The sequence below is a fragment of the Lepisosteus platostomus genome, chromosome 24 (assembly GCF_059453375.1).
Source record: "Lepisosteus platostomus isolate fLepPlt1 chromosome 24, fLepPlt1.hap1, whole genome shotgun sequence".
Taxonomy (NCBI): Eukaryota; Metazoa; Chordata; class Actinopteri; order Semionotiformes; family Lepisosteidae; genus Lepisosteus; species Lepisosteus platostomus.
The window spans coordinates 9670355-9694444 of record NC_142634.1 but is presented as its reverse complement, the minus strand read 5'-3'; the positions used below and the strand labels follow the sequence as shown (position 1 = coordinate 9694444).

Below are 24090 nucleotides of genomic sequence, written 5' to 3'. Positions count from 1 at the left end.
CAATTTCTTGCATTAGGAATTTGTCTTTTCGCATACCCCAGCTTGCTCTCCATGAGACACACAGATGGGTAGAGAAGCTTGGGGTCAGAGCGCAGGGTCAGCCATTTGTACAGCACCCCCGGAGCAGTTGGGGTTAAGGGCCTTGCTCTGGGGCCAAACAGAGTAGCCTTCCTCTGCTGGCCGCGGGATACGAACCGGCAACCTTCCAGCCACAGGCGCAGATCCTTAGTCACAGAGCCATCACACTGAAAAACGTGCACACGTGATGTCAGTTAGAAAACTGCAGGATTGAAATGGGTGTTAAACTGAGTGATCAGCATCACCTGTCACCTTAAGAGATTGATGAAGCAAAAACCTCAGCAGCTGTGATGTTCAGCGGAAAACAGCTCGGGCCTCATTTTATAAGGGCTTTAGGGTCTTTAACTGGGAAACAGAATAGGCAAAAGGCAAACAAAGTAACATTCTACAAGAACAAGAAAACTAATCAAGGTGGGGGCACTCGCAAACAAGCTACACAGCCTCTAAAACTAATCTCCCACATGCATTAATGGACACTGGAGATCTCAATAGATTTTGGCAGTTACCATTGCCTCTAAGACCTGTGTCAGCACAGCATATAAACCAGCAACATTAAGACCAACTGTGACTAGGAAGTCATTGGCTGATGTCGCACACTTAGTTGGGAGTAGTTGCCCAGGGTTGTGGGTGAATTGGTCAGCAGAGCTCTCTGTCCGTTTGCTGAAAAGCTGAGACGGTCTCCACTACCTCACACTTCCACCTTGCCAGCAGCCATTTCACCCTGCAGCTCACAGCTGGCAGCCAACTTAAGCTCAGCAGGTGTGAGCCCAGCCAGATACTGGATGGGAGACTTTTTGAAAAAACTAAGGTTGCTGCCGGAAGGGATGTGAGTGGGGCCAGTAGGGGACACTATACTGTAAAAAGGTGCTGTCCTTCAGAGGAGAAGTAAAACCAAGGTCTTGAAACTTTCCAAATTTCCTCCTGGCCTCCCACCATGGCCTCCTAATAATCCTAATAATAGAGTGTTATCACTCTGTTCTACTCCTCAATGATAGCAGGTGTGTGACGAGGGAACTGGCACACTCTGCTTGCCTTCGCATCATCCATGTGTGTGCTACACATTGGTGGTGGTAGTGGGATTACCCATTACCTGTAAGTGGCTTTGAGTGGAGTGTCCAGAAAAGCGATATAACTGCAGTTATGCTGATGAGCGTTGGGCGCTGTGGAGCTCGAGACAGGTCTCGGTGCTTGACGGCTCTGCAGACGGGCACCCAGGAGCAGCATGGCAAACAGTGTGATCCTCTCCCAAGCACATGCAGTATCCAGACCTATCGATCAACTGCAAAGAAATAATTGGATAAACTAACGAAGCATTTACTGACCTTCTCTAGGCACCATTGTGAGTCGGCAGGTTCTTTAGCTTGGATAGTAGCTAACGAATGCTATTTCAGGGTACTTCAGCTTTCACTTCTTTCTCCATATCACTTGGTGGAACACAGGGATTTTAAATTCAGAAGAAGAGTACTAGGACTAGATTACTGCTCTAGCTATTGTACAAGCTTTACTACAGACAATCTCATTCCACTTTTTCCTAGCGAGTTGTGATCCAGTGCAAGAGGAAAGTGCAGAATTTGATGGACGGGGAATTGAAGATTCTGTCACCTCGGGAACATCAATAACAAGAGTTTTCTGGAGAACAGAAAATGTTAACACTTAAAACTAAGGATCTGCCTCAGAGTAGATCTGGTCTGTCTTTTTTCAGAACAAGATAAACTCTGAGAAATTTAATAGCTTTTTATTCAAAGTTTTTTATAAATCAATTTCTTCAACCTGCATTAAGCAATTCAGAACACGTATTGAATGGAAATGGATAATTGTTTTTTCCAGCAGAAATATGCAAGGTGAACTTGCAGCATGAACAAATAAACTGCTTTCAGGTTTAAGGATTAAAAAGGGAAGAGGTTTGGATTTGTAGAGGTCTTAAATTGCAGCAAAAGCAGAAACATACGTTCGGTCAGAACACCAATTTCTTTTCTTTCCATTCTCTGCAGCTCTGAAGCCTCTTGGAAACAATTCTGATCTTCACCACCTGATGCTGAAAAGTAACTTTTAAATTACAACAGTGGTAGACAAGAAAAGCAACAGGAAAATAAACCTATTAACTTCAGCCTCAAACATGCTTGTTTTTAAACATCTTGGGAAGGGACATTACACTTATCCTCAATTTATTTTTTCAGAAGGATGTTAAATACAACTTTTGTCATTTATGTTACAATTCACAGGGACTATAATATTGAAAATTTGATCAGAGACCCAGCTTTAAAAAAATAATAAAAAACAATGCTAAAAAAATCAACATAAAGCATAAAGTAACCACAATAGCCATCAGGTTGTGAACGGTATCTTGCTACCAGTTTTTCAGTTTTTAAACTGGCTTGAGATCAAGGTATATAGGACAGAGAAGGCTAATGAAAAGAGATTAATACAACTTTAAAGAGATTTATTGTGGAGAAGACTGTTTTGAATGAGTAAAATCTTTATTGCATGCACAGACTGTTGTCAGAATTTGATGGGAAGCATGTGGCAAGACATTTGATCCCTTAGAATATGATCCACTGAAAAAAATCTAAAGATGCCTATTTTGTATAGTCTCGGGGATGCTAGTTTGCAAAAAACATTTACAGCAAAAAGGATCATGGATTCCTTAAGCTTTTCAATACCGTACCCCAAGCAATAATGGCAATAAACAAACATCAATTTCAATTTGATACCTCCCCATTCAGGAAATGTTTTTCTTTAGACAGTTTAATTGACCGCAAAAAACACCCCCCTTCTTTAAACAATACCATCCTATTGCATTGTCCCTTATGTTTTGTCTTTTGAATGCAAATAATAGCAAAGAAAAATACTGTCAAGGAGGTGTGTAAACAGAACTCCTTTAAGATTTGGCAATAAGAAATTAAGGGAAAAATGCAATACTGATAGCTACATATAAAACATCTGGGTATAACACAGTAAGTACAAACTGTTCACATCAGATTTTTCTTGGTCACAATTAAAAAAAAAATCAGACTTTTCAACAACAAAAAAAAAAGAGTCAGATTGCCACTTATTAAAATGTATGAAAACTTTCAATAAAAAGCTGGAATATTAATTGCAAGAATTGTTTTCACCGTGTTAGTGGGGGGCAAGGATAAGAAAAAAAGTTCATCTTGGAATGTTGCTTGGAATCATTGCTAGGCAACCGGCTTCAGGCGGGACACCGTCATCAAGGCTGGCAGTGACGTGCCCCGCCCACCTTGCCTCCTCCCAGCCAATGGATCGTCCTGAACAGTAGCGGGGGCGGGTCCTCAGATTGCAATCTTGGACATTTGCTCTTCTAGTTTGGCGATTCGCTTCTCTTGACTGCTAACGAGGTCCTTAAGGGATTTGATTTCTTTAAGGACCTCGTCCATCTTGGCTTCATTTTGCTGGTGGAGAAGGAAGAGAGCATCTGGTGAAGGTTCAGTTCCACATGGCAAACACAGTGCTGAAAAGTTTATCAAGCTCATTTAGGCTTCCGTAGCATCGACGGTACATAAGTTTAATTCTAGATGAGCTTTCCTTCCTACTCAACGAGGTATTTTAGATCAGCACCCCTCCATACAAACTCAAGTCATGAACGAAGGATACTCTGATCTCCCCCCATTTTCATTAAAGGCAGAGCCTTCCACCCAGCTACTGAAGTATGCAGAAGTGAGATAACAGGACAATTTCAGCTTTACACGGTATTCTTCAAAAGGAAGTGTGACGGGGAGCTGTAAAAACTGGATAAGACTGTGGGCTGGATCAGCAGGAGAGAAGATTTTGCTTGTGGTTGTTCTAGTCTGGTGGGTGAGTGGGTGGATGAGTTATTTTATAAAAAATGTACTTTAACAAATTTGAAAAGGCCTTTACCATGCCCATCTGTTATCCTGCGCTCACCAAGTAATCTATGCCAGAACGCTTCATACTTTAAAAAAAAAAGTCTGCTTGAAAAGGACTGAATTTCAGTGCCAGTAGGCTCCAGCCCCACGTTTCTTCTGGGAGATGACAAACTGTATGTGATTATAGATTACAGTCACAAGCTGGAGGTTCACATTATGAAGGGCTGGGTCTTTATTAATAAACGCCTTTAACCGAAAGGCTGCTGATTGCAGTGGGACAGGCTCTTGCTCAGTGACAAGTGGCATCTTCTGGTTTTGTGGGTCGGAAGGGAAAAATTTAAGCATTGCTGCCACGTGAGGACCTGATTGTAACCTAGTCTTTTTTTTTGCCAGCATCATACAACATGCAGATTGAAGAGTTAAGTGCACAAACATTCCAAGTCCATACAGTAAGAGCTAGATTTGTGTTAGAGCACCGTTCCTGAGAAAGCCTGCAAATTTGCAGGATTTGCAATGCACAAATGACAGACCCTACAGGGGAAAAACTGGGCTTGGTTCCCCGATTTAGAGAGGTATTTTATAGTACTTTCTTCCAGGTTATGTATTGACATAAAAAATAAACTGTTAAATCTCTTCATATATGTGTAAGAAATTAACAACTGCTCATGTTAATAAAATTGATATACAATAAGTAAATTACAGAAAACATTAACAGGGTCACCATTCAGGATTTTTAAAATTTTGAAAACTCAAATGGCACGTAAGGCACATGAGCATGGGCTTGAACATGCATTCTCCCAAGGAACAAAGCAGCAAGACAACCTGCCCCTGTGTGCTTTAGGCAACAGAATGGGTTTAAAAGGTGATAACAGATAAAAACTGTGCTGTGGGTTTTGTCCAAGTTAAACACCTGCTCTGGCTTATGTTATTTCTCTATCGAGTTGCATAGAAGAGCTCTGCAAACTCTCATGACCTCAGCAAACTTTCAAAGCAACTGCAACATCAGCTAGCGACTGGTAAAACATGGGCATCAAAATGCTGACCAGATCAGTGAACCTCCAAGTTCTACTGTATTAACAGGTCAGGCAAAAAGATTTTTTTTAAATGAGAAGTTACTGACCACCGACACCTACTGGCCACATGTGGAAGAACAAGCAGACTTCAATCTCCAGAATGGGGCCGTTCCTGCTGTGTAATACTCACTATTGAGGGAGTGGCAGAGGGGGTCTTGTGAGCCAGGCCCGTGTGCTCCGCCTTCTTGTTCAGCTTATTGTCCAAGATGTTCTTCTTGACCACTTTGAGCTCCCGGTTCTTCCCGGGGATGTAGCCTTGCTTGAGAGAGATGAGGATGGGGTCAGCGTTCTTGCCCTCGAACCACTCCTCGGCCTCCAGGGAGCAGTCCGGGCCAGCCGTGTCCGGGTAGAGGTCATCCTGGAAAAGGTCCGACTGTAGGAGGGGGAAGCAGAGATGGCCGTCAGGACAGGAAATCAAAGGGAATAGGAGGTGCCCAAGCTCATCACAGCAAGCTGCTTCCTGGTTCCAGGAGTCACTGAAGGCTGTCCACACAAACTTATCTCCTGTCCCTTTGCTGCCATTGACTTCTATTGGAAGGTCCCATTTTAATGTAGCACTATGGCTACACAAAGATTGTAGTTTGCTGTGTGATCTTGCAATGGACTATTAGACAAAGATGTACTTGGAGATATCAGGAAGGCAAATATCTGAGAATGCTTTAAACAATCTAGGGAAAAAAACTTACATTTTCTTACATTAATCATTCCGATGCAACTGACTATCGCTCATCCCTAATCAACTCACTGGACTCAAATACACTGACAGCTGTTTCTTAACAGGCTATATGTTTAGTATATGCAATAGTACATGTCTCCACGCGTTTAAATCTCACTCAGAACAAATTAGATGCTGCACAAAATCTACATTAAAGTGGACAAGTCAAGTACATGGAAAACACTGAATGCCAAAACATACTTCACTATAAAGACGTTCATGTGGGGTTAAAACCAGCCCTGCTATCTTCATTAAATTGTGTACAAGCATTCTACAAAATGCACTAGTTGGCACTATCAAGCATTAACCCGCTCACCTTTCTGGGCACAGTCATGATGATGGGCTCACATTTTCTCTCATGCAACTTATAAAACCTAGAAGGAGAAAACAATGCACATGTAACAGAGGTTAAGCAAATGTGGATAAAAGCAGGAGTAAAAAAAGACTGCTGCTGGAAATGTAAATTCTCACAGCAATCAAGTACATCTAAAAGCTTTCTGTGCTCAGGGGAAATAAAGCCTCTCTGAACTGCAAAAACACACTGTAGATTCTCGGAATGAGCAGGTTTTTCATTCTGCTAGAATCCATTAGTTCCAGCAATGACCAGCTGTGTGCTAGGTCGCCCTCCGGAGGAATCAACCAAAAACAAGACGCATGGAAATCTCATTTATTACTATAAAATAAGAACATGGTCATCATTTGAGGAGATTCTTAGCCCATTAACCCTAGAAATTCCCCCACCCCTATTCCCTGCAAGGGCTCAGAGTGTCCCAGATGCAGAGAGATGATCCAGCTCTTCCCAGCCACACAACAGCTCTGGGAGTGTCAGGTTTACCTGGCAATCTCACACTTGTTCACATCCAGTCCTCTCTTGGGCATGTAGCCCATGCCTCGCTGTGGCTCCTTGGTGGTAAAGGTGTTGAGGTAATGGACAAAGGGGGCTTCATCTGTGATCTCAAAGTAGCGAATGCTGCTGTCACCCTGGATCGTGCAGAAATAGCATGTGAACAGAGGTTAATGCAGGACAAGCATGACCGGGTTTCATTTTCCTGGCGAACCCCACAAGTGAGAATCACTACAGCCTCGAACAATGTAACACAGATAAAAGGTAGACAGTTATCCCATTTTTGGATTAGGATTGAGCATTCTATAAAACACATAAATCCGGAAGGCATCAAAGATGGATCACAATAAAATATTTTAGGAAAGATTAAATTTTAAACGAACACCGTCTTTATTTTTCTCTCCTATTTCTCTCGTATTTCCAATAGGGCCTGGAGCCACACAGTGCAGTGAAGAAAAATTTCTATGAAACAGAGGGAGCATAAAGGACGCTTATCTGCAGTTCATGCAGTACCCTCTTGTGGTTGCTATGTATATTGCATTCAAGTATAACATCAGCAAAGCAGAAAATCCCCTGGGCAGAAACAAGGACCTAGCAGATGTTTTTATAAAATCACACAATATTGTTCAAACACTACAAATGTTGGGGGAGAATCATAATTTTATATGTTGTGCTTTTTCACTTTGCAATCAAAGTACCAAAAAGTTAGCAGTTATAGGTACCTGATCATTTCACATCACTTATTTTGAACCAAAACATGTAGCCGTTAGTCATGAGAGAAGAATTTCAAAGTGCTGACTACCTTCGGAGCACTATTACAATTTAAAATGAGTACGTTTTTTGGTGTTCACAAGAACAAAGTGAACAAATGTAGCAAATAAATCATTTGGAATATTACAAAACAACTCTTGGTGCCAGTGGAATCACAAATGTCTCATCATTTAATGAATTTTTGTGGCAGGATAGCGATAACTTCTTGCATCTCCTTTACAACTACAGCCAGGCACAGAAAGCCATTGCATTTAGTGAAGGTCCATTTCTCTTGTCTAAAATCAACTGAACTCTGAAATGAAAGGAAAGCAGATGCGAAGCTTCAAAGGTATGATATTTAGGTGCAGGATACTGCCCTGCCACATGGGGGAGCTCCTTACCTTTCCACACAAATACACCACATTGGTGTCGGGATCGTAGAAAGGCAGGAGAACTCCATTACTGGTATCCATTTCATGCACCGAAATCGGTTCATCCATGTTTTGCTGTGAGGGAGGGCAAACAAAAACATGGAATGGTATGTTACATTGTTTCCTGGCGACTTATGCAGCTACAAAGAACTGTCAGCTCTAAAGTAAATCCCAGTCCAGCATGAGGAATGTACAGCGAGAGATATTTAATACTGGAACCAGCTGAATCTGAGGTATGTCTGCCATTCCGTAAGAAACTCACCGGGTTCCAGAGAGCGAGCTGTCGCTCACTCATGCGGCTGAAGCCTGTGGTGAAGATATTGCCATCAGCCAGGAAGATGGCTCTTATAGGGCGAGCACCTTCATGGGCTTTGTCCTTCTCCTGCAGCACACAGGCATGATGCACAACAATTAGAAGAGGAACAGGGTACGGTCCCAAACACTAATTTATCGTTTGACACTGAGATGAATGATCCCAAACCTCTGCTGCTACTTCACACCAGTGCAACTACATAAAGCAACCCCTATCCCATGGTGTAAGCATTAGAACCTGAAACTAATTTTGCAGCAGCGGCACATCAATAGGCTACAATGCAGCATGAATCGTGTCACAGATGAGCGATACTGTGATTCACTGCCCACGTTAAACCCCATGGGGAGAGGGGCCTACCTTCAGAAATAGGGGGATTGTCTGCCGTTTCTGTGGGCTGCATGGGTCAGGCCAGAGAATTAAATTCAGAGACTAAGCGCACATGTGACCATCAACTCAAAAAGAGTTCCTCGCCAATAATCCCCAGTCAATTGATATCCGGAAGCCTGATTTCTATGGCAAAGCAAATACAGTTAACACTGCAAGGAATAAAAAGCCGAACGCAGGACTCACCGCAATGATCTCCTCCTTGCGTGGATCGATGACCCGGATTTTCTTGTCCTTGCAGGCTGTGCAGAGGAGGCTGCCGTTTCGGTTCCAGCACACACTGTAGATCATGTCCGTGTGCATGTCCTCCAGCTGGATCATGGCGTCTCCCGTGCCCACATTCCAAATGATGATCGTGTTGTCACAGCCTGAGATACAGCAACAGTAAGTCCTGGTCACCACATTATAGAACAGACAGAGCGGCTCTGGAATCGGTCTAGAGAAGAGCCAACATATCTAATTCCAGGGCTTAAAGGAACGTCCTGCACTGCAAGCTGAAAAAAGCTCAACCTTGTTAGCCTTGAACACAAAAGACAATGAGGCAACCTGAGACAACCATTCAAAATCCTCCATGGCACGGCGAAGTCAATAAACTAGGAGGTATAATGAAGCAACACCCCGGCTTCATTTAAGAAATGGCTGAATGAGATCCCTTGATCAATTAACCGTCTACCCATTTAACAGGCTTTAACGGGCCAAATGGCCTCCTCTTTTGTAATCATTATGTTCTGAGGCAGTGTCTCTCAACCAGCGTGCCTGCAGAAATTCATGGGTGTACCATTGAATTTTGGAAAAGTCACAAGACTTTTTTTAAAAAAATGATAAATTCACGAAAACAAAGGTTTTTGTTCAAGACATGTTTTCAGTTACATTATCTGGTGTACATACCTGCACAACATCTAACCAGGCTCTGAGGTGCAACCACAGGCAACGTTACTTTTGATGGAGTGACTGTCTTGTGTTATGAACTGCACCAAGCCTTAAAACAAAATCTAGTCGTCTAATGAGGAAGTCTGACTGTTCAGGATTTAATTGCCGAGAAGAGACCAGGCCCTGCACGAGCGGAGTTGGAGCCCCCTGGTTTGGAGTGTCAGGTCAGGGCCCACACATTGCGGCAATACCAAAGACCCACCAGCACTGAGCAGCACATTGCGAGCCGTAGGGTGCCACATCACAATGCCCACTCTCTTGGAATGACCTTCCAGGACCACGACAGGCTCAGAGAGGGGGCTGGTCAACCCATTCTCAGGAATCTGCCATACCTGTAACAGAAGAATGCCAACTGAGAACCCGTCTGACAACAATACAATACAGCAGTACAACGGAGTAGTTATTTTTGCTTTTGGGTAGTTTTACAACTGGTAAACTATTTTCTGCAGGGAATTTTAAATAAATTAATAATCAAATGCAGTATTTGCATGTAAGACCACTAGTTCTTCACTAATAGAAATATTTTAAACTGATGCTGCACATTAGAAAAAGTTAAAAATCTTACAATGCAACAGTGAGCTCTCTCGGCTTTTAATGTCAAATTCACTTGTATGTATAAATTGTCGTGATTTCTGGGCAGAAAACGATTATGTTGCATTATGGATTAAAACTGCTGATCTTGTAGCCAAGTTCACAGATAGTTTGCTGGATGTCCTTGCTTCTGGTTATTCCTCCCAGAGAGCTCTGTAAGCAGTGGGTCTAATTATTTCTTATGGTGGCAATCAAAAGTATTCACCCCACCCCCATTTTACTGTGTTACGATAAAGAATCACAATGTACTTGGGATTTTTTGCCATTGATAAACACAAAATAGTATGATGTCAAATTGACATTGCATAAGTATTCACCCCCCTTTATCTATGACACACAACTAGGCTCTGGTGCAACCAAATGTCTTGAGAACTCACAATTTGTTGAATCGAGTCCACCTGTGTGCAATTGGGGTGTTTCATATGAGCTCAGGTTAAACATACCTATCTCTGGGAGGTCCCACAGTTGATTAGTACAGCTCCCACCAAAATAAAAATTACACTTATACTTTGCCAGACAGCATTTGAGAGACTGTGGTCTGACGACACCAATATTGACCCTTTTGGCCTCGACATTAAGTGTTATGTTTGGCACAAGTTTAACAATGAACATCGTAAGAATACCATCTCTACTGTGAAGCATGCTGGTGGCAGCATCATGCCATGGTGATGCTTCGCTGCATCGGGGTCTGGAAGACTTGTGAAGACAGAAGGAAAAATGGATGCAGCAAACAGAAATTCTAGAGGAAAACCTATTGCAGTCTGCAAGAGACACAGGACTTGGGAGAAGATTCATCTTCAAATAGGACAATTACCCAAATATTGACTCAATGGGGGTGAATACTTATGCAATGGGTTATTTTGCTTTGGGTGGAGTGTCCAGAAAAGCACTATATAAGTGTAAGCAATTATTATTATTTTAGTGTTAATATCTAATTTAGGAGAAGTGTTGAATTTGGTTTTCACTTTGACACTGAGTGTTTTGTTAATCAATGGCAAGAACTCCCCGTTAAAAACATTGATTCCATATTGAAACAATAAAATGTAAAAAAAAGTCCAAGTAAATTGACTTGCAACCACTTACAGTGGAGTCCACTGTAATTGGAATACTTCTAACCTCTAAGAAATGAATTCTTTAATTTAATTTAAATCAAAAGACTAGGTCATACCAGAATTGTGCTGGAAAGCCCAGCCTCAGAAATTTGTTTGAGGTGATGTTAGGATTACTTCAATTCTACTTGGAAAACTACAGATGGCAACAGAGAGCTACTTATACACACACAGACTTCACTTTGTGAAACAAATGTATTTGAAACACGTATCTTTTCCACCTGCTTCATTATGTTTTTGAGAAGTTAAGCAAGACAAAAGGATCTTGTTCTTACTGTACAAAATAGGAAGTCCACAGTTCTCCTATTTTGTTCAAGTGAAACTGAACTGTCTGGGTTATCTGGTTTAAAATTATCATTCATCTTTTGGAGTTCTCTTGATTACAAATCAACCGCAATTGATCCTAATGGAAATATTTCTGAAATTCTTGTGCAGGAAGAATGACTGTGGAGGAAGATTAATTCTTTTGTATCCACTCAGGTTTCCATAATGCAGAACATTTCTCTATTTAAATCACTGCCACAAGTAAGGGTTAAAATGTTACTTTTATACACATCACTAGCAACAGAAACAATGAGGACTCCTCTGCTACACAACAGAAGCAAGGTTGTAGAGCTTGGGGTGTAAGCCAACGTCAAGAGGCAAATTAAGATTGCAACAGGGCATCGGAGAGAAACAAGTTAAAGGAGTATCTTGGTCAATATTCATAAATACAAAAACAAACCTTTTCACTTGGCTGGGACATATGCTTCACTCTGAGCTTTGTCTAACAAACCCTATTGTGGTCAAAATAAAGGGAGCAGATTTCCCATGTCCCATGAGCCCCTCAGAGTAATTCAGGACAATTTCTGTTTGGGCAGGAGGGCTGTGGCTTCACCCCAACAGATGTGAAAGGACTGATCCACCCAGTTGCTATAAACCAGCTATCCCAACTCTATTCTCCAAAGCCACAACCAACTACAGTACAGGCATATGATATTTTCTTTTGTTTGCCTGGTTATTTAATAGGCCCCTTAAATCTGCGAGCCCAATGGTGGTTTTGTGGAACACGCCCATTCTTAGTCTTACAGCCAAAAGACCAAATAAGGGAGCACACTCAGAATGAACGCAACAGAACCCATGAATCACTTCTTTTTAATTACTCTTGCATTCTTCTCAGCCTAATCGATCCCAGAGAAAGTGACAGTGTCTCTCTGTTTCAAGCAAACAGCGATGGCTGCAAGGTAGGTTGAAATCTGAAGGGAAGGTTTCTACAGCACTTGGCAAACACAACCCTCTGCTACCTTTTGTTACATTCCAGGTGAGCACACCATAGCATTTTACGTGTGGGTTCAGGGGTGGGATTAAACCAGTCTTTGAGAAAGGGAGACCGATTCATAAACAGGTGCTCATTGTCATGTTTGCTGGTTTGTGAAAAAAAAGACGAAGTGACCTTCACCGTTGAGCCAAGAAACAAAAGAGGGGTGAGAAACATTGAGAAGACAGTTCTGTACCATCACAGTGCAATCCTCCGACCCACTGGCGATGACTTGATCATTGTGTGGGCACCAGTCAATATCCAATACTGGACCTGTGTGGCCACACACTGTAGGGTAGGCTTTGTCGATTCTTCCAGTCTGCAAAGAAAACAAAAAACAAGTTAGCCTTTTTCTCATCACAAAGGAAACAATGGCGATATCAAAATTTGAAAGAATGAAGATCAGTAAAAAATTAAACACTGGCCTCCAAATGGAACACCATCTTTCATGTAACAAGTCAAGGGTTTCAAAATGAAAAGACAAAACTGTTTCCATTTCAAACTACAAGGATGTAGACCTGACCAAGGGCTGCTTAAAGTTTAGGGACCGCTTAAAGAAGGAACTGAAGCCTCTGAAGACCCTCCAAGTTAAAACTATCCATAGTACAAAAAGCATTCGCAGAACTGCCTTTATCACTGTTTCCTTTCATAGCCAAGGACAACTTAGAGACAAAGAACTTCACTTAGTTGTTTTTTAAATTTAAGATGTGTATGCACTCATTGTGTGACATCTCACTCTACTGTTTTGCCATACAAACTGCCTGCTTTTCAAAGTCGCAGGTCAAGTGTGAACATCTGTCCTAGTAGATTAGTCTTCAATCTTAAGAGAACAGATGTGCATTGTTTAAAATGTTAGGAGTGATTTTTAATATTACTAAAGTAACAACAAATGCATTTGATGGGAGGACACTACTTCAAGGTTCAATGTTGGCTGTTTCTAATTTCCCGTGTATAAATAATCACTTATCCAAAATTTAACAGTGTCAGTTATTCCTGGAGATCTGGCCTTAACAATCAAACCTTAACAAAAGCTTCCAACAAAAGCATACTCTTCCACCCAATCAGCTGACTTCCTGATGACATCATCCAGCTCACTGGGCCAGTTCATGACCCATGACCCCTGATGAGTGTCAGGTGCTCTAAGTGGCGTCAGTGAAATAAGAGAAATGAGTGATCTGCCCACCCCTTTGTTCTGCTAATTCAATTAACCACACAGACTTCTTCACAAGCATCTTTCTGGGTGCAGGGCTGAAACTGCAAAAAACAGTCATCTAAAACAGAAAGAAATTGGTCAACTTTGGTCGCTAGCTAAATGTGTCAATCTTTCAGATACAAAAGATTTGAGCACAAGGCAGAGAAGTGCCATATGGTTTAAATAAAAGTATTCTGAGAACGAATCTAAAAATTGTTGGGATAAGCAAAATCACTTGAGGAGTGCACTTAATGTACATCCAGTATCCACAAACCCTTCTAACACATGCACAGGACAAAAATCTTCACCTGACATTTTAGACGTCATAGCAATACTTAAAAAAGAGACAAACTAATCATTGCAAACTTCTGAAAAACACTATTTTGCTGGATGATGAATTAAGCAGCAGAACAAAGTTCCCTTGCAACAGTCACTGCTGAGAATCAAAGTGATTTTAAGATTAATCACTGCCTCAGATGAAGCAGTCTTTAGACCTTAACATTTAGACAATGTTTTAAAATTTACAGTTGAGTCAAAACATATCCAAGGGTGACCCACTTTATCCTCTCTGTATAGCACAAGCCAGCACTCATATATTGTGCTCAACAATCTGACTAAGATGCAAATTCTCTGAAGAGCCTGACATAAAAATGCAAGGGAAATTCTGCCTTGTGTTTAAGAATCCTTTTCCACCAAAAAAGTACCTAAACACGGTTTGAAATCTGGTATTCTGGTACACAAAGGGAATAAAAAAAAAACACCGGTTCTTTTGTTTAACTTCCCCTGACAACTCAGTTTTCTATCGTTTAAGGAAGTGACTCAAAACATCCTGGAAGTTTTATTCTGAACACAAAAAGTTTCACAAAAGTAAAACAGATTGTAAGAAGTACATGAAACCTTTTATTTGCAACCTGAAATTCTCATTTTTTACGATTAAATCAGATTTTTACTTCTAGAGAACTGGTCTATAAGTACCTCAGCACCTCAAAGAAAACTGCATGTGATGGAGTGGGATCTGAGGGAACAACACGGCCGACCGCGGACAGAAACCTGTGGCGAGTCGTCCAAGTATTAAGTTATATGCTGTCGCGTACTACAAGAAGCCAACTCCCTGCAGACTCACATGACAGAAGTGTAGATGAAGAGTGACGCATGCTTTAATGGGAACGTTAACTCTGGCTGAGGATCAAAGTCTAGCAAGCAGGAAGGCAACCGTATTTCCACTCGAAAACCAAGATCAGGGGCAGATCCCAAACTTACTACAGCGCTGATTCTGGAAAGAATTTAATGGGGAACTGCAGTCCCAACTTCTCAGCCCTGATATTAAATTGGTAACAAAAATTAATTGATGGTATCACACAATTTATCAAATTGCGAATGAAGCACAAAATGGTTTCCATTTTGTGGCTGACTGAAGGAGCACGGTCCAGCTTTAAGTGGGGTCTGCAGGCACGTTTCCCCACAGGGAGAGTGGTCGTTCTGGAAAGGAGGAAGTCAGACATGAGCAGCAGCAGCAGCAGCAGCAGCAGCAGCAGCCTGGGTTCTGAAAAACATCTGACCAATGTCCCAGCATGCCGCAGAGGTCAGCTCTCAGTCCACAGACGGGAACAACGCGATGGCCGGTGCTATTTCAGCGGAGCACAGAGCTCGGCTCTTAAGACGGCTGGGCTGTTTTTAAACCTCTGAAATTAAATGCAGGGATACAGCAACCGAAGGATACAAAAATGAGTTTTGACAGCATTAAAAGAAAAACGAGCATATCTAATAAACATGCAGTTTGATAGCACATTTAATCGTAAGTAAAAAAACCACTATAAAATGCCTCATTAACCATGATGATAAAGCCACTGGCCTGGGATTTATGCTTTTTTGGTACAAAAAGAAGACAGGGCCACAGAATACATGCTGGATTTAAATTAACTGTGGCTTTCTATTTTTTTTATGATGCACAAAAAAATGCAACACAGGGGGAGGTAACAGCTTTTAGCACGTGGCTTCTCGCACATAAGGAGTGCAGAGAGGGTGGATCCCAGCTGTAGAAAAGCCAGGAACATTAGCCTGGAGTCCAGATGGTTGTAAAACACTTACTCTGGAAATGACAAGCTATTATACAGACTCACTTAGCACTAGTGGCAGGGACTATTAACCATTACTCAATCACTCTGCTATACAAGTCCCCAGATCTAAGGCAGAACAACCTCCGGGTGTCAGACATCTTCATAGGAAACAAAACCTAACGTAAAAGCTGCATGCAAATTCCTATAGGTTAGCAAGACCTGCATTTTCCAAGTATTTCATTTAAAAGGAGCTGTGGGGCATACACCATGAGATCAGAGTTTTTTGTGGTAGGGTTTTATTCCCCTCTGGAGACACCCACTAATAATGCACACACCATCCACCATCCAAAGGACAGATGGCTGACCCTGTTTTGTTACAGCTTTACAGTCACTTCACATCAAAGGAAGCAGTAAGGGGCAAAATAATCATTAAGCCTTATTTCAATTATTTAAGAAAAACACCCTGTGCGCTGGCTGCTCAGATATGGCACCACACAAGTAAGCAAATGCTGCAATGTCATCTGACAAAACCAGAGCCTGTTTGGGGCAACAATACAAGCTGCTTGGCTCATTCTTTGGTAGATCTGCTCTCACATTCAAAGACAGCAGGAATGAAACAACCACCCATATTACTTTAAGGTGCACAAACCCAGAGGATTCCAGTATGAGCTCAGTTTTGTAGACAGAAAATTTCAGACTATCAGAACAATTTCAAATGCACATCTATTTTTTTTTCTGGGCACCCTCTGTACAATAATCCCAGCAGAAGATGCTGAAATACCTTTACACTTGATTGCACAAACAACCAAACGAAAATACATGTACACCCCCACTCAAATGGTTAGTGAAGGTGTAGTCTTTCTATATAGCCTTAGTCATGTTGCTCAAAGGTCAGAATGCATTGGCAGGAAAGTGCAACATGTTTAGTATGTATCATTTTGTATATCAACGTCATTTTATATATAACCTGCTTAATTTAGGGCTTTGCAGACCAATCTAAGGTGTGGCGCATTACTGCAAGCTGATAATGAAGCAAGAAGGATCTATTTTAAATCAGGATTTGAGGATGGGTATAGAAAGTAAAAGCATTTTCAGGTGGGAAGATAGGAAATGTCCATATAATGTAATATGAAAAAGTAAACTGGATATTTTTAGTTATAAGAATTTTACCAGTTTACCTCTTAATATTGCTCTGCAACAGCCAATTCCAAAAAAAGACTAAATGAAATACTCCAAACATGGCTGGTATAAAAGATAAAAAAAGAAACAATATTGCTGATATTGTTAGGAACATATGCAGCAAAAAACTTGGCAGGTCAAACCTACTGCAATGGGAGCTTCGGCACTCAGCTCTGGAGAAAAAGTAATCTGGTTTCTCAGTGCTGCACCAACAGCAGAGCACAGACACAGCTCACAAGACTTGCTGATTTGTGAACAAACTGTGACATTCCTCCACACTCAGGGCATTTGCAGGTCTGCCCACAGACGAGGATCAAAGGGTTTAGGCTTGAGTTTATCATCTTTCAGACGGGTAAGTAGGTTTGCTTTTGGTATATGCAATTAATTCCATGGTTGGAAACTCAAACAAGGGAGCTCCTGTTGAGCTTGGGAAAATATCATTTGATAGCATCAAGTTCTTAATTGGAGAATCCAAAAAGGCAGAGGAATGCCTGTGGAAATAAAATTAGTGTTACTACAACTAGGCTGCCAACTTTTACAGAAGCCCAGCCTTCAAAAGAATAAAAAAATAGAAGGTCTCACTTCACAGAATTTAGTGGCAGGATTTCCAATTCCACTTGCATTCCAAATATTCAAATCACTGTTTTTAATTAAGTGGTGCACCACACAGGTGTCATCTTGTTTGGTCTCAACACACCCATCAAGGCAGGTGAGTGTCCAGGTTGGGGGAGTGGAATGAGCTGCACTTAAATGTCGGCCAATACTTGTGGCCAGGCAAAAAACTTTGAACTACCAACAAAGCAGTCAGCCTCCAGTGTCTTTAGACCATTTCTTTTAATTAATTAATGCTTATATTTATAATTGTAGAAGACCAAAGCCTTTCACATCAAGTTAAAATTACTTTGACTAAAATTGAGAACGGAGAGTGATGTATTTGTACTGCTCTCTACCAGTAGCTTCCAAAGAAAATGACCAGTCTATTACAGTGGGAAAGCTTTTCATTCAGCTGAAATGTGGTACATCTGAGCTTTAAAACTATTTAAGCTATTCTAGTGTTAAACACAGCTATTTGCTTGAACATCAAAATGCATACTTCATGCTATTTGTAGTGCACTATGACTTCAAAATTATGCAATGCCTACACAAACTTGCTGGCTGTTAAAAGTCGTGTTAAACGGTGCAACCTTACCCTATTCTCAGCCTGTTGCCAGTGAGATGACACAGGTAACAGGACAGGGGCAGAGGTACCATCATTACACACTGGGCTGAGCCTGGTCCCTCAAACAGACAGTCTGGGGCTGAAACGGTACAGCCTTCCTTCATGGCCCACCCTTTTATTCTGCACCCATCTCCCCTACTCATGTCTAACCTCAAGCCCAAGTGTGAAAGGCAATGAAGCCTTAAAAAGCTTTTGCTTACAAAGGAACATTTAAGGCATAGTACAGGTAGATTGCTAAGACTCAACTTTGCAAAGTTCTTAGCCACTGATCAAGATCATCTGATCTTAGCTGGATTTGGTGCACAGGATAGTTGGTCAGGCTTTCTTGCTTTAAATGTGGACAAACCATCAGCCTCGCCCATTCTGGTGATAGGGGAGAGTGGGAGGGGTGTTAGAATGGGCCTATTTTGCATAAGCTATACAGCAAATTGACACTTGTCACTTTTTTTTAAAAAGGCAATACCTTAGAAACGATTGAGCTGCCGACACTGTGGGCAAGCCACAAAACCGGTCACCGAGCATTTGCAACTGTTTTAATTGGCAGTTCGGCGTCTTGCTTTGCCGAATCCTAAAGCCAGCGAGGGTTCTGCAAAAGGCAATCTTCGAGGGTGGAGGGACGAGGAGTCATACATGTACCAGAAGGCCAACTCACATATCAGTTTTATATTTATAACAACACCTTTGCCCATCTCAAAAAACACCTTAAACATAAAACTAACAATTATTTCACGTTCATTATAATTCATATAATCCTACATTAAATTTATATAGTACCTTTTGCAAGTTTTGCATACAGGTATGACTCAAGCACGCTAAATGTAACGACGAATGAAAGACAACGCGCTGGTTTTTTAAGTTTGTTTTATCATCAGAGAGTTCGGGAATGTTCCATGTGGAAAGCGCATTTGTTAAGGATGCTACACAGGCTCTAAGGGAATTTTGTGGTACTGTTACACAAAATCACCTGGATCTATAAAAACAGATTTTCTGCATGAACCAGAACACCACTAAATCTAATCCTGTCTGGACAGCCCAGTACTTATAACCAAAGTTTGAGTCAGCAGCAATATAAAGAAGCTGACCTCTTTAGGTCCACAACATGCAACACACCGTTCAAAAAATGGTGCACACTTCAATTACACCAATCTCCGAGAAATTAACCATACAGAAAACGGGAGTATCACCTAATGACACTAAATGATAGCTTTACGAACAGCTTACTTGAAAAGCTGATTTAAGATTTCACTCTACACAACATGAGCTAAAGGAAAAGAATACTACCACAGTGGTATGGTGGACAGCAGCTTAGCATTCCTAAACGTGAGTGTTATTCAAAGTTTTACATAAAGAAGCAGAAGGTCAAAGTAAATTATTCAGATAAAGGAGAAAGATACTTCACGCATGTAGATAAAGAGGTATCCTAGAAATTGTGTTATCTTCTGCACATCAAGGACAGTGAGACATTCTACTATCAGCTGCATTTGCAAAAGGCTAGAATCTTTGTATCAAATTTAACAGCTGAATGAGTCTGGGGCACAAAAATCCCCAGTCAAACGGATGAATCGAGTTTGGTGGAAAATTAGAAGTACTGGAAAACCGGATTGCTAGGTTCTTTATTCCCCTAATCCACTGGAAACGTAGTGCAGCATGTGGCCCACCTAAACTGGATTTCAAAATAAAAATGCTAAAAAAGCCTACGTAGAGCCCAAGAACAAGCCATACCTTTCATAACCCCTCGGCCACAAAATATTTAGTGATTTTCTAGGAATCTGCCAAAACACATGAAAACTTCGTCACAAACGAAAATGCACGCAGTAAAAACACCTGTACATTGAAGTAAAACTGTTTCATGGGGAAAAAAGCTTCCAAGGAATATTCCAAAAAAAAAATGCTAGGCAGCCTTTCAGTTTCTGAATTATTTCAGTTCCCCATGCTTAAAACACATTAAAGATGCATTTGATCCAGTCTGCGCATCAATAAGTACTGTAAACATTAAAGGGAAAAATGCATGAAACGTTTTTGGAATGAGTCCCAGGAAAGTCGACAATAAGTCACCCGTCTTCTTGTAGCGGTAGAAGAGCTGTCCAGTACAATGCAGGCTTCTCTTCAAGGGCATAACCTTAAATACTTCGCTGCGACGATCACAATACACTAACCATTAAACTGCTTGGGAAGCAAAGGGAATGGAGGGGATTACGGATTCAATGGGCACCGAGTCATTTCCATTCCAGACCAATCAAAGAGTCGCAGAGGAGAGAATGATTAGATCTCTAAATCAAAAAAAAAAAACGAATCACAAAACCATGCTGATACAAGATACAAGTGAGGCTCAATCAGTTCCACTGAGCAGGTCCCCTCACCATGAGAGACACGTCAGGCTGTCCTTTCCCCCAGATCCTCCTGTCAACACTGCTAACAGGAACGGAAAATTCCACTTCCTCATTCTCTACAACAGGCTTCGGCTAAAAGGATTTCTCCTGCCTCGCCTTCAGACCTGATATGGCGACACTGAGAAACCAAGTATAAATGTGACTTCTTTCTTTTTCAATAAATAATTATCCCCATGTTCCAGTCTCTGTGTCACAAATGGGAAGGCAGTAGGTCAACACTGGGGGGAGGGGACAGTAAACACCTTCACAAACACATGAACTTCTGAAGTGGATCACTCTCTCTGCAAATATGCACGAGTGCACTGCAGCCTACAGCAGAAAACAGCACCGGAATGCCCTCACTTAGGAGCTGAGCAGGTCACGGCCCCTGTTGGGCTTCACTACGGCCTGAAAAACAACTGGTCTTCTCCAGGGTGGGGCACAGCCACCAGCCTGCGAAGCTCAGAGGCAGGCAGGCTCCAACACGAAGGGGCAGAGCAAGGAAGAGAGTTGCTCTTTTCACCCCGTCAGTACAGGTGTCGACATGTCTGTCCGAAATAGGCTGCAAAGATTTGCTATTACTGAGCCTGCTGACTAGTTATGCAATACTATTAACATGACTGTAAGTGGGGGGGGGGGGGAGATGTTTTTAATGCAATAAAAGATGGTGTTCAAAAAGCCACATTCACAGATATTCTAATTGGGGTTTCATTTTGAAAAGCCCACCTCAATTATGTACACAGATTACATTCTCATTCACTAGCAGACAGTGAAGAAAAAAATGTTTTGTATCATTTGTCTGCCAAGACCTCCTAAACTGGCAGAGGCCTCTGTCCATTTACATGGAAGGCAGCCATTACAAATGCTGTGGAAACAAACCTTCTTTCTATGGCATTCAACAAGCTTCCTAGCCTAGAGAGACCTCCTATTTTATCATTAACAATGAAATTTAACTTTCCTAGTTCAGAAAAAAATGGAAAACTGATTAAAAAAATGCAGGAAATAACTTAATTTCAGTCAGACCTCAAAAAACATTATACCTTGAAACAAAACAGGAAACCTGGACATTTAATGTAAATCAAGAGAAATGGCATGTGATCTTGAATGCTTTAAGGCTTGGAACGTGGTGGAGGCGCCTACAACACTGGACTCAAAGTGGAGTCTCTTTTTGCATTTTTTCCTCTTTAGCTGTATCCACCCCTATCCCACAATCCACTGGGCACCAGTCTCCCTCCCAGCCAATGGCAAAGCAGGGAGGAAATAGCCCTGGAAGGCTGACAGGCAGAGAGCTCTGAATGGCCATATATGGTAAAATCTGCTGTCAGCAGGGCTCTCGAGTGCAGCGGCAAGCTCCTGGAATACAGATTGGGGAGAATCACGCCGCACTCAAGGAGGGGACACGACACATACACAGGCGCACGAGCAGAAGGGAGAGCGAGTGTGCCCGCGCGCGTCGTGGGGCGGGGGTGCCGTCATGAACACAAGCACTGAAGCAGACCGTAGCCTGAGGCAGGAAAGCAAATTTGAGGGCTGAATAAATAAAATCTGTTTCGTCTGTCTTGGCTTTTATCAAGGCCAATACAGAAAGAGCGGTATCCAATCTCGAGCGCGCTGCCCTGCTTAGTGCCATGCAGCGATGGTGGGGCCCAGAGGCGGCTCCCAGACCATGGGACGGGAGATGGGTTAACGATGAAGTGTGGGGGCGGGGGGCAGCTGTCTGCCATCGGTACGCGAAAGGAAAAAGCAGCGCAGCTTGCGTACGAGCCGGCCATGCCTGCCTGCGTCCGTGCGCGGGAAGACGGGAGGTAGCAGTGAGCAGAGCCAGAGAGCGCCGTGAAAAGAACCACTGTAATCATGCAGCTTGGTCAAGGAACACAATACCGCAGGAAAGAGGAAGAAAGCAGGACCCTTTCATAGGGCCTGCGGTCTGCTTCCTTTCTCCAGCTCCAGTCCGAGTGGGATTACGGGAAGCAGTCCGCAGGGCTGGCAGGGGGGGTCTGGTTTTTTTTCATATGGTAATGAGGCAAGAATAAACGATCAAGCTTCAGATCGAGATCTAAATACGATTAGTCAGACACCTGATGCCCTCTCCTCCCGCCGCCGCCTGTGTCCCCCGCAGCCTGCCGGGGAGCAGGAACAAAGCCCTGGGCTGACCCGGCCACGAGGCCTGCCTGGAGCACCTCTCCGCGCGGAGGGAGACAGGCATGGCTTCCGCCCTGTGCCCAGGAGAGCGAGATTATTCACGCCAACAGCACAGCACATTTCAGGGACCAGGAATACCAAGAGAACGAGGGACTGACAGTTTGCAGTCTATATAGGAACCACAAGCAGCATTTCAGCTCCCCTTTAAAACAAGCAGGAGTGTGGAGCAGAGATCAGGGTGGCGCTGGGCTCTGGAAGACTGTGGTTAAACCCCGGGTGTTGTGCCCCTGAGCAAGGAATTGCAATCGGATTTCTCCAATAAAATACCCCACCGTATGAATGGGTGCAAATGTAAGTCACTTTGGGCAAAAGCACCTGCCAGATATATTGGTAATATGCACCGTTCACAGATTTAAGGTGTTCTACAGATCTATGAGACTTATGAATACAGGTTACAATGCACATGCTATGCGTTTTCTTATACAGAGGAGACATTTCAAAATGCATTCCATTTGACATACGGAATGGTACAAAAATCCAATCACAGAGAACTTGTTTACAAAAAGTACAAAAAAATCTGGTTCGGGTAAATTAAAACAAAACCGTCTTCACACGAGGTGGAAATACAAGGTCCTCAAAGGCTTTCCCTAGTAAAAAGGATGCAGAAAGCAAACTCCAAAGAGCCCAACATTAAGCCAGAGGACTCCCATGGGTGTTAAAACAAAGCCATTCTGCAGGAATGACCCGTTTAATGGGCTCCAACTCCACTGGAAGCCTAATTACAACAAACTTGGGGCAGAGAACCCTGCAGGGCCTTAGGCATGCTCCAGAATAATGACTTGCAAAGCACAGCTGATCACAAGAGAACTAGAATGAGGAACAGCCTGGACAGCTGGGACTCAGGACAGATGCTCCACTGACATGTAGGTAAGAGACGCAGCATATGGGGTAAATCTCCAAGCCTGCTGCCATACACAAATAAGGTTTGTCTTGTTCCTCATGCACAGAGTGTTACCATCTGAAATCCCACACTCAAGTAAGTTAAACATCCATGTCATGGCAGAAATGGATTAAACGTTAAATCACTGCAAACACTCAATGTGAGCTCCAGTGCTCCGGATTCTGCACACGGTCCACGCCTAGAACCAAACTCGCTGTCTAGTGCACTTGATGGGGGGGGCTAAACCTTAACAGAGATGTGTTTCCGAGACCGTCTTCCCACGAGGCTGTAGTCGCAGGGCCTCAGAAAGTCCCGTCTGCTGGAGAAGCCAGTATGACAAAGCAGCCGCGTCTGAGCAAACCGCAGCGCAGGAGGCAGAAATAACAGCTCTTCCCCTCTTTGTCTCAACTACGAGGGGTGGCCCTTGTGAAGTCACGACCACACTGTTTGTTTTTAAAATACATAAGCATACTCAGAGCGCATTCTATAAAAACAAAAAGATACCAATACCATGAACTTAAAAAAAGAACTCAAGGCCTCAATACTGAGTAGTGTAATCGACATGACGACTGGGCGCAAGATCGTACTCAGACCCCAGTGACGGTCCAAGAACAGGCTCATTTCCAGTACCC

The 24090-nt window shown here is 42.5% G+C and overlaps 1 protein-coding gene across 2 annotated transcripts in view; it reads right to left on the bottom strand.

The window, feature by feature from the left end:
- Positions 1-2503: 2503 nt before the first annotated feature.
- LOC148641581 (coronin-1C-A) overlaps positions 2504-24090 on the bottom strand; it is a 58957-nt gene continuing 37370 nt past the window's right edge. For both annotated transcript variants that reach the window (XM_088618618.1, XM_088618620.1), the window contains exons 3-11: positions 12557-12679; positions 9566-9695; positions 8620-8801; positions 7999-8118; positions 7707-7811; positions 6547-6692; positions 6028-6085; positions 5127-5369; positions 2504-3488 (exon numbers count right to left, since the gene is read on the bottom strand). In XM_088618618.1, the coding sequence (XP_088474744.1) occupies positions 3369-3488; positions 5127-5369; positions 6028-6085; positions 6547-6692; positions 7707-7811; positions 7999-8118; positions 8620-8801; positions 9566-9695; positions 12557-12679 (1227 nt within the window). In that variant the 3' untranslated portion in view covers positions 2504-3368. The remainder of the gene's footprint in view (positions 3489-5126; positions 5370-6027; positions 6086-6546; positions 6693-7706; positions 7812-7998; positions 8119-8619; positions 8802-9565; positions 9696-12556; positions 12680-24090) is intronic.